Here is a 15,842-nt window from a genome sequence, read left to right on the forward strand (position 1 = left end):
CACTGTTGACCCCAGGTACCTGAACTCCTCCACCTTCTCCACCTCTTCTCCCTGCAACCGCATCACTCCACTGCCCTCCCTCTCATTCACACACATGTACTCTGTCTTTCTCCTACTGACTTTCATTCCCCTTCTCTCCAGCACATACCTCCACCTCTCCAGGCTCTTCTCAACCTGCTCCCTACTCTCCCCACAAAACACAATATCATCCGCAAACATCATAGTCCACTGAGACTCCTGTCTGACCTCGTCCGTCAACCTGTCCATTACCATTGCAAACTGAAAAGGGCTCAGAGCCGATCTTGATGCAGTCTCACTTCCACCTTGAACCAGTCTGTCGTTCCCACTGCACACTTCACTGCGGTCACACTGTCCTCATACATGTCCTGCACCACCCTCACATACTTCTGTCACACCTGACTTCCTCATACAATACCACAACTCCTCCCTAAGCACCCTGTCGTACGCTTTCTCTAAATCCACAAACACACAATGCAACTCCTACTGTCCTTCTCTATACTTCTCCATCAACATTCTCAAAACAAATATTGTATCTGTGGTGCTCTTCCCTGGCATGAAACCGTACTGCTGCTCGCAGATGGTCACCTCTTCTCTCAGCCTGGCTTCCACTACTCTTTCCCATAACTTCATTGTGTGACTTATCAACTTAATTCCCCTGTAGTTACTGCATGTCTGCACATCTCCCTCTGGGCAAAGGTTCACCAATCCGCAAAAAACTTTGCCAATTGTTAAACAATTTCAAAATAATGTTTCTTAATATTAGATTGTGAAGACTTTGAATATCTCATCATCTGCACAATCTCAGAAAAGATTATGAGAATCTGGAGAAATCTCTTGTGCAATGAACAATGGCAAAAAGCAATTATTTGGGCCATCAGACAGCACTGCATTAAAAACAAGGATGATTTTGTAATGGAAATCACAGCATGGGCTCAGAAACACCTCCAGAAATTATTGTCTATATACACAGTAATGCATGTTAAAGCAAACTCTATTATGCTAACAAGAAGCCATATGTGAACCATTTAAAATGTACTATGGCAAAGTGGAAAACTTCTGTGGTCAAACGAAACGCTGCATCCTCTGGACTAAAGAGGATAGGGACCATCCGGCTTATTAACAGCGCTCAGTTTAAAAGCCTGCTTATGGAATGTGCAGCTTTGCACATCTAAAAAGGTACCATCAAAGCTGAAAGGTATATACTGGTACAGATTTTATAGCAATATATACTTCCATCCAGACGTCATGTTTTTATGTTGGTTTTTTTTTTTTTAGAGAAGGCCTTGAATATTTCAGCAACACATTGATAAACGACATACTGCATCTATTACAATAGCATGGCTTTGTAGTAGAAGAGACAGAGTGCTGAACATAGCCTGCCTGCGGTCCAGACCAGTTAAAGACATTTGGTGCAAATGAAAAATATGAAAATGAACCCAGGAGTGGTGATCAACTAGAATCCTGTATTAGACCTAAATGGGACAACATTCCTCTTCCAAAACCACAGCAACTGGTCTCATCAGTTCTCACACGTATACAGAATGTTTTTAGAAGAATAGAGGATGCTACCGTGTGGTAACCATGGCCCTGTCCTAACTTTTTTGAGATGCGTTGTAGCCCTCAAATTGAAAATTAGTTTATAATTACTTCCACACAGTGTGTACTTTCACACAGCGTCCAGACTTCTTTGGAACTGGCGTTGTATGATAATAGTACAAAAAGAAAAAAGGAAGCAAAGATACATAAACTATTGATATGCTCGTTTTGTCTAGTGTACAAAAAATGCTTTAGCAACAGAAGTACGTTATAAATATACACTGGCTGATATACAAAGCTTGTAGTATAGTGCACTTTGTATATGTGCACTTTGGGCGACAGCTTTTGTTCAGGCGTCTCTCTCTTTCTCTCTCTCTCTCTCTCTCTCTCTCTCTCTCTCTCTCTCTCTCTCTCTTTTTTGTGTGCTAGTAACCGTTTATAGCTTTTGGGAGGAAGTGACACAGTTGCAACACAATATCACACAGCCACAATCTTTTCTTCTCAAAAAGGAAGCTGCATTTGCACAGACAGACTTCTGGCAGATGTTGCATGTAGTTTTTGTCTTTTATATTTTCGAGAAAACGGTTTTGGTTGCCAGCGTAAGTCGGCAGCGCAGGACTGTATAACCAATCGTCCCACAGGTGGGAACCCGTGTCATAAACACACCCATTTTCTCGCTCTGTCATTAATCTTCAGACTTGTTTGTTTAAGACGGTAACAGGAATGTTTTACTCCAGGACATGTTTTACACATCAGAGCTGCCAGTCATGTAGCTGGGTTTGACTAAAGCTGCCAATGCACCTTAGAGATAGAAGAAATAAACAACAAAAGTTATTCTGTATTTTAAAACAGCTCTGTGTATGTGGTCAAACAAACAAAAAAAAGCCTCTGGGCCGGGTTTACAGGGGCAGTGAGCTGAGTAGATTTTCTAACATTGCGGTGTTGTTGGTGAGAAAATTTTGCTGGCAAACAACTGCTGCCAGATTGTGTATTGCTTATAAATGTTAAAGTAGGTTCCACAAAAATAGCCCTAGTGTTAAACTTAAAAAAAAAAAAAAAAGGAAAAAAGTGTGTAGATGAAAACAAAGAGGATTTGGGTGCATTTTGTCCTGTTTTAAATTGAACTCTGTCAAACTAAACAAAACAGAAGTGCTTCGTCAGCTGTAAAAGAGGTGCAAATTCCACACACAGAGAAGAGAGAGAGAGAGAGAGAGAGAAAAGGAGATGTGGGGTGTAGGATTAGTAAATGATAATAGACTGATAAGAGTCCAAAGAACTAGCAGCCATATTTGAATTTTCCAGCTCCTCATAACAGCTCACACAGAAATCAAACTGACGCTCCATTCAGTGACGCAACAACCATGTGACGTTGGAACCGACTCCAGCCAGACGGATTTCCCAAGACTAATGTGTTCAAATGTACAGCAAGCGTAAGCCTGTGCCTGGGCTTTATAGTGTTTCCCAGAGAACAAACAACTTCTGAACACCGTATCCGATTTAATGTCGAAACAGATATGTGGAGGATTAATCTACGGTAGTATCTGGATATACACTGTATGGACAACAGTTTGTGGACAACAGTGCATTACCACCTTGTGTGATTTTTAAACATTCTGGTCTACATTTAGTTCCTATTTGCTGTCATGATGACCTCCATTCTTCTGGGGAAGATGTTCTACTATATTTTGGAGTGTGCTTGTGGAGATTTGTGCTCATTCAGCCAAAAGGGCGTTAGGTATTGATATATGGAGAGGAGGCAATCAGGTATGGAGAGGATGGGTGTAATCAGTATTCTATTTCATTCCAAAGATGATCAGTAGGTTTGGGGCCAGAGCTCTGTAGCAGCCCACTCAAGATCTTCCACTCCCGCTCATGTAAACAATATCTTCCTGGAGCTTTATTTGTGCATAGGGGCATTGTCATGCTGGAACAGGTTTCGGCTCTCCTAGTTTACATAAAGGGAAAATGTCATGCTTCTGCATCCAGAGACATTCTATACAATGGTGTGCCTCCATATTTGTGGTAAAAGTTGGAGGTAGAACCACATATGGCTGGAACTGTCAGGTGTCCCAATACTTTTGTACACTGTGTTTATCTATTCTTTAACTTTGAAAGCATATAATCATCATATACATTTTTTTGTTATTCAATTAAGTGCCCTGTTGGAATAATAATATATAATTATAAGTAATTAGACTAAATTAATCTCTTTTCCACACACACAAAAAAAGCAAAATATAACTTAACATGCACAAAGACCCGTCTATGAAACATTACATAATAAGGCTAAGAACATGCACTGAAATTTCCCAAGTAGGAATTAGTTTTTTTATTTTTAATGTTTTTTTCCGTTATGAAAGGCTTTAGCACTGGGTCATGCTTATATTGGGGGGAAAACGAATACTCAAGTAATTTCATTAAATAAATTCATCAAACAAACAATTGAAAATGAAATAAAAATGGCAGAACGAAGGGATTCCAAAGTTTGGGATCATTTTAAACTAAAACACGAAGGAAACACGGTGCGGTTACCGTTTTTTAAAGTGATTTTTATAGATTTTATAGATTTTTAAAGCAGCTTTTCAGAGACAAGAAAACCACCATACTGTGTGAGATTTAATAAATAAATATGTGTGAATAATTGCGTTTAACAAATAGTTTCCTATAAAGCATTCTCTACATGGCCACTGCGGAGGGTACAGCACTGTACTGTACAGAATTTGCATGAGTACAGTATTTTGATGTAATATAGCAAATAAATGCTCTTAATGAGTTTAGTTTTCAGATATTCTTGTATGTAATATCAGCAAAAAAAATTATTACTTATATTGTCTTATATTCTCTTTTATTTAGTAGTTATCTTTAATTTTAATTACATTTCTTTAACATTTTTTTCGAATACTCGATTACTAAAATAATTGATAGCTGCAGCCCTAAATTGACCGTTTTTAGCGTTGCTTGGAGCAGTAGCTAAGGATTGTGAAGCAAAGATAAAGAGCACAAGACTAATGTGAACACATTTTAATAATACCATTGATCAATTTGTTCCTTTTTTTTAATCCAGAAAAAGAGAGTATGGGTCATAGTTCTATTTCCAATTGTATAGAGCTGATGAAGGGATTTATTTGCTCTGTCTTCTCCTTCCCAGCTCCCTCCACTGGCCCTCCTACCTCTCTTCCACTGGGTTCTCAGCCATGTACAAGTGGCAGCTCCACTCTGTCTAAAAAGAGGGCTCCTCCACCTCCTCCTGGAGGCCATAAACGCACTCTCTCAGACCCTCCCAGCCCTGTTCTTCAGGGACCCCAGAATAAAGGTAGGTAAAAATTGTTCTGAGTTGGATGGATGGATGGATGTATGGATGGACTTTTGTATGGGTGGATAGATAAGCAATATAATTTAATGACAGCTTTGCACACGTTTGCCATTCTCTCAGTCAGCCTCATTAGGTAGTTCTGGAATAGTTCTCCAACAATCTTGAGGAGTTCCCAGAGATGTTGTGTACTTGTTGGATGCTTCTCCTTCTCTCTTCTTTTCAACTCATTCCAAACCACCTCAACTAGATATAGATCAGGTGATTGTCGTCTGATGCAGCACGCCATCACTCTCCTTCTTGAACAAATAGCTCTTGCATAACCTAGAGGTGTGTTTGGCGTCATTGTCGTGGTAGCTAGCTGAAAGACACCAACAGTGTCACCAGTAAAGAACACCATCACACCCTCTCCTTCATTGTTCACAGTGGAAACCGCACATTCAGGAAGCGTCCGGTCACACTCTGTACGTCTAACAAAGACAGTGGTTAGAACAAAAACGTCAAGTTTAGACTCTTAAGATTAAAGTACAGTTTTCCACTGATCTAATGTCTATCCTTTGTATTTCTTGTATTTCTTGTATTTCCCTTGAAGCAATAGTGTCGTTGCTGCGATTCGACATGAAAGCCTGACTCATGCAGTCTTCTCTGAACAGTGAATGCTGAAATATGTCTGTCACTTAAACTCCCAGAAGCATTTATGTAAATCAGTGGTTTCTGAGGCTAATAAGGCTAATAAACTTGTCCTCTGCAGCAGAGGTAGCTTTCGGTCTTCCTTTCCTGGGATGGTCCTTATGAGAACAGGTTGCATCATAGTGTTGGGTGGTTTTGAAAACTGCACTTGGGGATACATTTACAAGTTCTTGAGATTTTCTTTTTAGATTGACTGACCTTAATTTATGAAAGTAATGATGGACTGTCTTTTCTCTTTACTTGACTGTTTCTTGCCATAATACTGATTTGTACAGTAGTTGTAGCAGCACTAATAGGTGTATTGACGCTGTACTCACCCTTTTGCCCTGCACAAGACAACCGATGGTCTAAAGCAGGGGTGCACATACTTTTTCAGCGTGCGAGCTACTTATAAAATGACCATCAAATTGATGTACCTACTATAAAAATGCATAAATAAATATAGATTTTTATAATGTCATGCGATCCACCAAAACTACCTTTGCGATCGACCGGTAGATCTCGATCGACGTATTGGGCACGCCTGGTCTAAAGTATATAAGAAAAGCAGGAAAACTCTTGACAAGGCCCACCTGTAAATTGAAAACCATTCTGGATGACTACCTTGTGAATCTGATGAGAGAATGCCATGAGTTTGTCAAACTGTTTTTAAAAGCAAAATGGTGGCTACTTTGGACAAGTTCAAATATAAAACACATTCTGGGTTGTTTAACACTTAATAACACATAATTCAATACGTGTTATTTCATAGTTTGGAGGTCTTCAGAATTAATGTACAAAGTTGAAAAAACAAACAGAAAAACCCACAAAACACAAACACACACACACACACACACACACACACACACACACACACACACACACACACACACACACACACATTTTCACTAACCCTATACATGTATGAGATTGTTCCAGTTTAATTCCCCTTTATGAGTAAACAGTGGGCATCTTTAATGAAGGAGATGAAATGATTTTCATTATTACTGTAAGTTTTATAATAGTTACCAGTTCTTCTATTATATATTTATGACACCTTGGATCTTCCTAACAGGAAGTACAGTGTTGCTGCTATCTGTCCCCCAACGTTTACTGATGGCAAAAAAAAAAAAAGAAATCACCAGCGCTTGCACCTGATAGCGTTTCCTCTTTTCTTAACTAATAAGGGAAACGAAATATAACCACCTTTTTTTTTTTTATTATTATTATTATTATTAATTACAGGGAGCGATTCAACACCTCCACCTGCGAACAGGACCTCGCCAGCTAACAAATTTGAAGGAATACAGCAAAGGTGTGTAACTGCTACGCATATACTTAAGAGTCATAATTGCACAACTGCGGAAATATTCACTCTGTTTTGTCCGTCGCTTTTTCAGCACTACTTCTAGTAATACAAAATCAACACTTGGTCCGAGAGTCTTACCGAAACTACCTCAGAAACGTGAGTGTTTCATGCTTTATCATGTAGCGAATATTTATATAAGTATAAATAGTTTAATCAGAGGGGGGCAAAGTTCAGATTAGTGCTTAGATCAGATTATATCACTGTTATACAACAATCACTTTGACCAAAAGTGTGAAACCTGTACAGGTTAAAAAGGTATTGTGTCCCCCCCCCCCCCCTTTTTTTTTTTCAGTGGCATTAAGAAAGACTCCAGGCATCAACCCCTCAGTGGACAAAACCAATCAGGGCCCTGAGGTCCTGCAGAAACCTACTCAAGTGGTGGACATTCCAACCAGAGATACCATTACCAGACCAACAGAGCCTCCACCCAAAATCCCACAGGCAGCCGAGAGGCCCCAGCCAGCCGAGATTCCTCCCAAACCACACGTCCTGGATCTTCCCCCTAAACCCCAGCTCTCGGATCTTCCGCCAAAACCACAGTTATCAGAATTGCCCCCCAAACCCCAGCTGTCAGATCTGCCCCCTAAACCCCAACTAAAGGATCTGCCACCTAAGCCACAGCTATCGGATCTTACCCCAAAGGTTCCGGCATCCGCAGCTACAGAGACACCTCAGAAACAACCAACACTGGAAGAGAGCGCTCCAAAGGTGCAGCTAACAGAGGTACCATCTCCAAGCCATCAGGGAGAGCTTTCACCAAGGCAGGCAAGTGAGGATACGAATGGGGCACCAGCAGGAGTCGTAGAGATTCCAGTCCCTCTGCCACGCAAAATAAACACGGTGAGTCATGTGGAAAGCGGAGTTGACGAGGCAGTGATTGAACGTGACTCATATCCGAGTTGACTTGATGAGTTGAGTTGCAGTTGAGCTGAGCTGAATCGCCCAGTTTGATTTTTTTTTTTTATTTGTGGGGCGAGTTGGCTTGTTAAGTTAAACCTTGGAGAAGATTGTGGAGTTGACTTGAGTTGATTTATTGACTTGGTGAGATAAATTGAAGTTTTTGAGTTGAGTTGACGTCTTGGGTATATTCGATCCTGAAGTATTGTGCTTTGTTTGTCAGGGGAAGGCCAAAATCAAAAGGGTGAAGACTATCTATGACTGCCAAGCAGACAACGATGACGAGCTGACCTTTGCTGAAGGAGAAGTGATCATCGTTACAGGAGAGGAGGACCAAGAGTGGTGGGTGAGTAAAAATTCACCGGATTTTGAGAGAAACTTTTTTAAAACATTTAAAAGAACAAGAGATTTTACACTATAATATGTAAGATTTCTAATGGACTTTGGACATTTGGTCTTTTCCAGATTGGACACATAGAAGGTCAGCCAGACAGGAAAGGGGTCTTTCCTATGTCCTTTGTGCAGATTCTGTCCGACTGACAATGTGACCGGCAGGTGTGAGACTGCTCCTGTAGCACAAGCTTTGCCCCCTTTAGCCTCTCACCAGACTTCGGACTCCGCCTCTCTGTATAGCTGCTGTAACCCAAACAACTCTCAAGAATCCAAAAGAAAAGAAAAACATATATCATATCAAATCCAGACTCTTGGGAAAAAAAGAAAGAAAGAAAAAAACCCCACGAAGGGAGAACTGAGTAAAGTGCGTGTTAACAAACTGCATTATATTGCCTACCAGTATTACCGTAGCCATGGCGGCCCAGCATGCTAACCTGGGTATGCAGTAGCTATTCTCGGAATATAGCACTTATACATTTCTCAGTGTATGCTGTAACTTTGTGTGTGTGTGTGCATATGGAATTATATGTATGTCCATATTAAGTGTCTGTGTACATATATATATATATATGCGCAAATGTAAGTGTATATATATGTACTTATGTTATGTAGGATGTAAGTGTGCAAATGTATGTTAACCCCTGCTTGCTTCGGGAGCCGGATCGACTCCGGCTGACATTTTAGCTGTGTTTTTATTCATCTCTCAAATTCCTGAATGGATGAAAAAACTAAGAAAAAAACGAGAGAATTAAATGAAGGTTTCACTGAATATTACAACAGTGTTGTCCTTAAGTATAGTGGCACGATAAGCAGGGATGAGAAAGTTCAAAAGCCTCTAAGTATCTCATCTTCTATGCATATAAGGTTACTGTAGTTGTACCAAAAAAAAAAAAAAAACGAGACAGTAACCACATTTTGTCCTCTATCTATAAAGTATCATGTTAAGATTCCTGCTCTGGAGGTGGTTTGCTGGTTAGTGTAGTCTGTGCCACCTGGTGACCATCTATGGATCTCCTTTTAGCTATTTAATGCCAGATGTGCAGATATTTTAAAGCCCCCAAAACATGGCCTAGGATCATGAGTCAAAGTAAACCAATCCCCAGGGTCTTACCATCCCCCTTAAAACACGTTGCCAACAGAATGCCCATTGACCAGTATTGGTATTACAGATTCAGGAACCTCGTTTATTTGGTCTGCATAGCAGTAACTCTGGAGTTTTGTTTGGTCATATGTATGTTTGGTTTTATTTGAATATGAATTCAGGGGAACAGAGCAATGAGTGACTGGTAGTAACAGAACTCCGAATGAACTTAATGCTGCATTTTCCTCGACCATTAAGACTTGAGCTTTTTAAGGTTATTTGTTTGTTTTTTTTCTGGAGTTTTTGCGTTTAACAGAAAATGTATTAGAAAAAAACGCCTCCTGATTTGTTAATCGTATTAGCCGTTAATAGGGCTACAGTGTGTCGGTTTGAGAAGAAAAAAAACAACCTTTGAGTGTATTGAAATGAATCTTCATTTATTTTAGTATGTGTTACAAATGCATTAGATGTAACTGTGGTAAACCACGATGCAAGATTTTCAGCACAAGCAAAAACAGCAACGCTCCATGAACTCACAAACCCACGTGAAGCCTGTGGAGTTCCTGATACGCCATTCCTGTATTGTGTACATTTGATACTCTCGATGAACCTGTTGTTGGACCAAAAGTGTGAAGTTCATGTTTAGATAGAACACACTTCATCTCGAGGTGCCATCTCGGCTAGTCAGGAACTGATGATAGACTCTTGATTGCTAATATTTCGAAGCAGCCAAATGGCTCATTTTGTGAAGAACTGGATCGGATCCTAATGTAATAAAAATATATTTAGGATAGATTTTACCACTCATTTCTCATGTTTTCGTCTGTGTTTTGCTGCACTGTATGTTTAGTCCCAAGACACTATCTAATATCAAGTTTCATTTAGAAATAAATATTTTACGTTCGAACAAAGTGTATTGTTTTTTTTGTTTGTTTGTTTTTGTCTGTATATTTGCTTAGCTTTTCTTTTTAGTCAAATATATTTTTCTCCAGTGGACTTTTGACTCGACATATTTTCGGTTTCTGGTTAGTCGTTTCTGCTCTTCTGATTTTTAAAGCATGTGGAGATTTTTACTTCAGAATCAGCACGTCTAGTTCGCTAGCTAGTTGACTTAATGCTAGTTTGACTAATCACTATAATACTGATGACTCAATCTATGAAGTTAAATTCCTCTCCGTTAGCTATGTGCATTTACATCATCTAAACATAATATGATTGCCTTCTTGCTGTGAATAAGATGTAAAGATATTCCTACATCATTGATTTGCAATACAAGCACAAAGAGTACAAGCACAAACTTCATTTTCTGGGGCATTCAATCGTGTCGGTCATCTACATCCAAATATGGTCCCAGAGAGCACACATACACCGATCAGGCATAACATTATAACGTGAACGCTGAAGTGAATAACAATAATGATCTCTTCATCATGGCACCTGTTGGTGGGTGGGAATATTAGGCATCAAGTGAACATTTTGTCCTCGAAATCTATGTGTTAGAAGCAGAAAAAATGGGCAAGCGTAAGAATTTTAAGTTTGACAAGGACTAAATTGTGACGTCTAGACGACTGGGTCAGAGCATCTCCAAAACTGCAGCTCTTGTGGAATTTTCCTGGTCTGCAGTGGTATCTACCAAAAGTGCTCCAAGGAAGAAACTGTGGTGAACCAGTGACCGGGTTATGGGTGGCCGAGGCTCATTGATCATTGAAGGCTGGTCTGTGTGGTCCGATCCAACAGACGAGCTCCTGTAACTCAAACTGCTGAAGAAGTTAATGCTGTTAATGCTGGATGGGTCAGATTTGTTTTGGCGGCACAAAGGGGACCAACACAATATTAGGCAGCTGGTCATAGTAATATGCCTGACTGGTGTATGTCAAGACATGTACATTATACCTTGTTTGTTAATTAGGTTGTTTATATGAATCGTTTCAGTCAGTGTTAAATATTCTCCCCACACTGCTCATTGGCCGAGCCTTCTTTTTTCCTAGTGTTTTTGATCTTGAACTGATCAACTGATCAGTATGTGTAGATTCATAACATTATTTTCAGGCATTTTATGGACTTATCTACTGCCCTCCATTTGATAAACACATGACGATGGTTTAACGTTTAGGATGCAAACTGGGGTGTTTCCACCAGGGGAAAGTCGTCCATCATGTTTAGCGTTTTTAACTTCCAGAAGAGACACTGGTGAAAAGAATTACTGTTTATAGCTGGTATAACAGGATTTTCTGTCATATATGTTTTTCAGTACTCAGACGAAATACAAATGTCACTTCTATTTGCATTTGATTTCCTGGTGACTAGTAAACTGCAGGAGGGGAGCATGCATAGGGAGTATCCATTCAAGAGCAAATGGTTTTTGTGCTGTTAATGTGGAACCATTTTCAGCTGCACAAAGTGGTCTCCAATTAAGGAAAACTATCGAGAGGGATTTGATAATTCCGGTGGACCAGACGAGAAAAAGGTACAGGAGCACTTAAGTAAATACACCCATCACATTTCAGCAACCATTTTAGTACCATTTGTTTTCAAGGGACAATACTATAGAAATTAAACGTAGATATATTCGAGTCAATGTGCAGCTTGTATAGCAGAACACCTCTGAAAATAACTCGACATACAGCCATTATTGTCTAAATAACTGGCACCAAATGTAAACACACCCTAAGTGACCGTCAAAACAGTGTTCAAAGTGTCAGTATTTTGTGTGAGCGCCATTGTTTTGTCTGAGCACTGCCTTAATCCTCCTGGTTATGAAATTTACCAGAGCCGCACAGGTTGTTGCTGGGATCCTCGTCTGCTCCTCCCTATATATATATATATATATATATATATATATATATATATATATATATATATATATATATATATATATATATATATATATATATATATATATATATATACACCGATCAGGCATAACATTTTGACCACCACCCTAATATCATGTTGGTCCCCCTTTTGCTGCCAAAACAGTCCTGACCCATCAAGAATTAACAGCATTAACGTATTTAGCAATTTGAGCTACAGTAGCTCGTCTGTTGGATCGGACCACACGGGCCAGCCTTAGCTCCCCACATGCATCAACAAGTCTTTGCCGCCCATGACCCTGTCGCCGGTTCACCACTGTTCTTCCTTGGAGCACTTTGATAGATCATCTGGACATCACAATTTAGTCCTTGTCAAACTCGTTCAAATCCTTACGCTTGCCAATTTTTCCTGCTTCTAACACATCAAATGTTCACTTGATGCCTAATATATCCACCCACTAACAGGTGCCACGATAAAGAGATAATCAGTGTTATTCACTCATTGGTCATAATGCCTGGTCGGTGTATATACACATGTACAGACAGAAAGATATACATGTGTTTATACATTTGACTTATTTAAATGCAAATTGTTCTTATAAATGCATAAATAGTATTAAAAAGAGCTGCTTTACAGGTTAAAAAACTAGTTGGTTATCATGAACTGTTAACAGGGCCTCATATAAACACCATGAAGAGTGTGAGAGAGAAATGGAGAAGTAAGAAACATTATGAATTCTTATAGTTACAGTTATAGTTACTATTAGATAAGGTTGAACATGTGTGTAAGTCAGTGGTGGGCCGTGCATTTGGTACCTGGGCCTTCAGTGAGGACTTACCCGACTTAATCCACCACTATCAGGTCGTGTTTATAGACACCAATAATATTATACAAAAACGCAATATAATAACGTATGGAATTACAGAGAGAGAGAGAGGGGGGCATTTAGCATATGGAGGGTGAATAACATTTTACTAAAACAACAAACCCAGTGAAGACTCCAAACCTCTACACTACAACCGCAACTGTGCACCTACATCATCTGGAGCAGAACCAATATTTGTCTAATAACATGACAAAAACATAAAATGCAACCTTCTCACCAGAGATACTCATACTCATTATTTGCACCGGTCCTCAGAGGCTGTAAGCCAGTGGTACCGCTCGTATTCACTGGTCTGGAAGTGGAGAACAAACCCTTTCCTGGACTGAGACAAGCTTGCTAGCTTCGGGGTTGGCAGACCTCTTTATGATGCCTAGCTTTTCTGGAAAATGTATTTCTATGTATGTCCACGACTATATACATTTCTCTTCCTCCTCCTGATTCTTTCGGCTTCTCCCATCAGGGGTAAAAAAGTCTAACTCAGATGTATTAATGTGTGCAGCGCTACACACGTTTTACCAGTCGAACTTGACTGTAACAGTTTCCCTCTGACCAACCAATCAGAGGACGAAAAAATGCTGATGCTATTCTGGGCCAGCTAGCTGCCCTGTGAGGTAAATCTGAAATCTGATTGGTTAAAGAAACAAAGCTATTAAGAAGACAATAATAAAATGGCCGGCAGTACTGACTTTGAAGGCTCTGGGCAGATTAGATTGACATGGCAGCACATAGAGGCTGAAATCTGATTGGACAATAAATAGAATCTACCATCCACATACACGTACTGAAAGCAGTGCAGCCAAGAGAAACTCTACAAAATGAAGAGTTACAAATATTAGAATTGAGGTTGTAAATGTAGGTCAGATCTTCTGAGACCAGCAGTGGGGCTTTGCTGTCTCTGGTGTAAGAGGGATTAACTCTGGCACAGAGGTGGGAAGTAACGAAGTACAAATACTTTGTTACTGTACTTAAGTAGATTTTTCTGGTATCAGTACTTTACTCCACTATTTATTTTTCAGAAAACTTTTTACTTTTACTCATTAAATTTTTACACAAATATCTGTACTTTTTACTTCTTACATTTTCAAAACAGACTCATTACTTTAGTTTTAATCCATTGATTTGGTGAAATATTATTTTTTTATTTGGACTACGCGCCTATTTCAGCAGAACAACTGATTTCCTGTTACTGTGTGTCTTTTTCAATCCACTGGTGTATAAAGTCCTGACTCTCACTCTTTACGAAGCTAAGAATCAGCAGGCAGAAGGCAGTAAGAAGTTTGGGGTTAATGTGGATGAGACAGAGGGAGTCAGTGATGTAAACATGACTGAGAACAGACACATTCCTGATCATCATCATCTTTTCTCTGCTTGTGTTCTATATGTGGATCTTCAGCCTGGATTTATTCATTAGGTAACAACATTTTTAATTCGTTTTGTATATATATATATATATATATATATATATATATATATATATATATATATATATATATATATATATATATATATATATATGTATATTTGGCTGTCAAAATGAAAATTATTTTGAACAGCACAAAATTTTATTAACGCGCTATCAATTCAGCGCACATTTCTGTTTCCCCAAATGTAAATAAATAAATAAATAAATAACAAAATATAAAAGAGGCGAAATTACAACCTTTGGCAAAAAATAAATTAAAAAACTCCAGATAAAAATATTTTTTATCAGTAAACTTTCTTAACTTTGCGCCAAGTCTCAAATCAAACACCAAAATCCACCATGATTCACACAATTTACCCTCTGGGTGGCGTTTTGTGGGTTTTTCCCTCATAATGGCGACACAAACATAAATTACTGTCTTTAATGATCGTACAGATAAAAACAATACATCATTCAAATCTGTAAAATGTCTAGAATTTTCTATATATAAGCTTCCTGACTTGACTTGAAGAGGTGCAGTCTCTCCGGTATCACCTCAATAACTGTCCGTGTGGAAACATAGCAAAGGATTTTAATGATGTCCACACATCTCTGCACTGTTATAGCCTTTATATTTAATCACTGTACATATGCTTACATATCAAGTCAAGTCAAGTCAAGTTTATTTCTGTAGAACTTTTCACAACAGACATTGACTCTAAGCAGTTTTACAGAAATCAACAGTTAAGGTAAGGGGTGTGCATTTATCCCTGATGTGAGCAGCCGTGGCGACTGTGGCAAGGAAAAACTCCCTTAGATGTAATGAGGAAGAAACCTTGAGAGGAACCAGACTCAAAAGGGGAACCCATCCTCATTTGGGTGACATCAAGAGTTTGATCATAAATATTTCAACAATACAGAACACTGGAGAGTGAGAACTAACATGAGTACTGGAGTATAAGATTATAAGTAATGTTCTTCCTACAGTCTTATACAGTCTATATGGTTAGTAGCTCCTAGTTTTATGAGCTCAACATTTGTGATCATCACAGATCCAGCATCAGCTTCTCCATGCCAGAACCTTTAAACACTCCAGGAGGTCCAATGTCAAAACCACACATGTAGTGGGATCCAATTGGCACTGGTATGTCTCTAGATGGTTCGGGATGTTTGCGAGTTCGGCATCTACTTCTTCAAAGTTCCATATTCTTCATGAGGTGGGAGGTGACTGGAGCTGGCCAAACCTCAGGATGCCTCGGGATGGGGAGAGAAAGAGAAGCAGTGGAGAGGAATTAGCGTAGCTGCTGTTCATAATATTAACAGCACAAGTTAATAATGTGCATGTGATCAGATGTTCTGGAGCACAAGGTTATGATGTGAGACGTATGTTATGTGTAGGCTTTGCTAAAAAAGATATGCTTTTAATCTGCACTTAAACTGGGAGAATGTGTCTGAACCCCGAAC

General features: G+C 39.2%; 1 protein-coding gene across 5 annotated transcripts in view; it reads left to right on the forward strand.

Moving 5' to 3' along the window:
• Nucleotides 1-10,187, forward strand: part of asap1a (ArfGAP with SH3 domain, ankyrin repeat and PH domain 1a) — a 65,144-nt gene extending 54,957 nt beyond the window's left edge. For all 5 annotated transcript variants that reach the window (XM_083541674.1, XM_083541673.1, XM_083541675.1 and 2 more), the window contains exons 25-30: nucleotides 4,706-4,870; nucleotides 6,782-6,851; nucleotides 6,937-7,001; nucleotides 7,198-7,745; nucleotides 8,026-8,148; nucleotides 8,268-10,187. In XM_083541674.1, the coding sequence (XP_083397800.1) occupies nucleotides 4,706-4,870; nucleotides 6,782-6,851; nucleotides 6,937-7,001; nucleotides 7,198-7,745; nucleotides 8,026-8,148; nucleotides 8,268-8,342 (1,046 nt within the window). In that variant the 3' untranslated portion in view covers nucleotides 8,343-10,187. The remainder of the gene's footprint in view (nucleotides 1-4,705; nucleotides 4,871-6,781; nucleotides 6,852-6,936; nucleotides 7,002-7,197; nucleotides 7,746-8,025; nucleotides 8,149-8,267) is intronic.
• Nucleotides 10,188-15,842: the final 5,655 nt, after the last annotated feature.

This window comes from Silurus aristotelis (genome assembly GCF_946808225.1).
Source record: "Silurus aristotelis genome assembly, chromosome: 5".
NCBI classification, from domain to species: Eukaryota; Metazoa; Chordata; class Actinopteri; order Siluriformes; family Siluridae; genus Silurus; species Silurus aristotelis.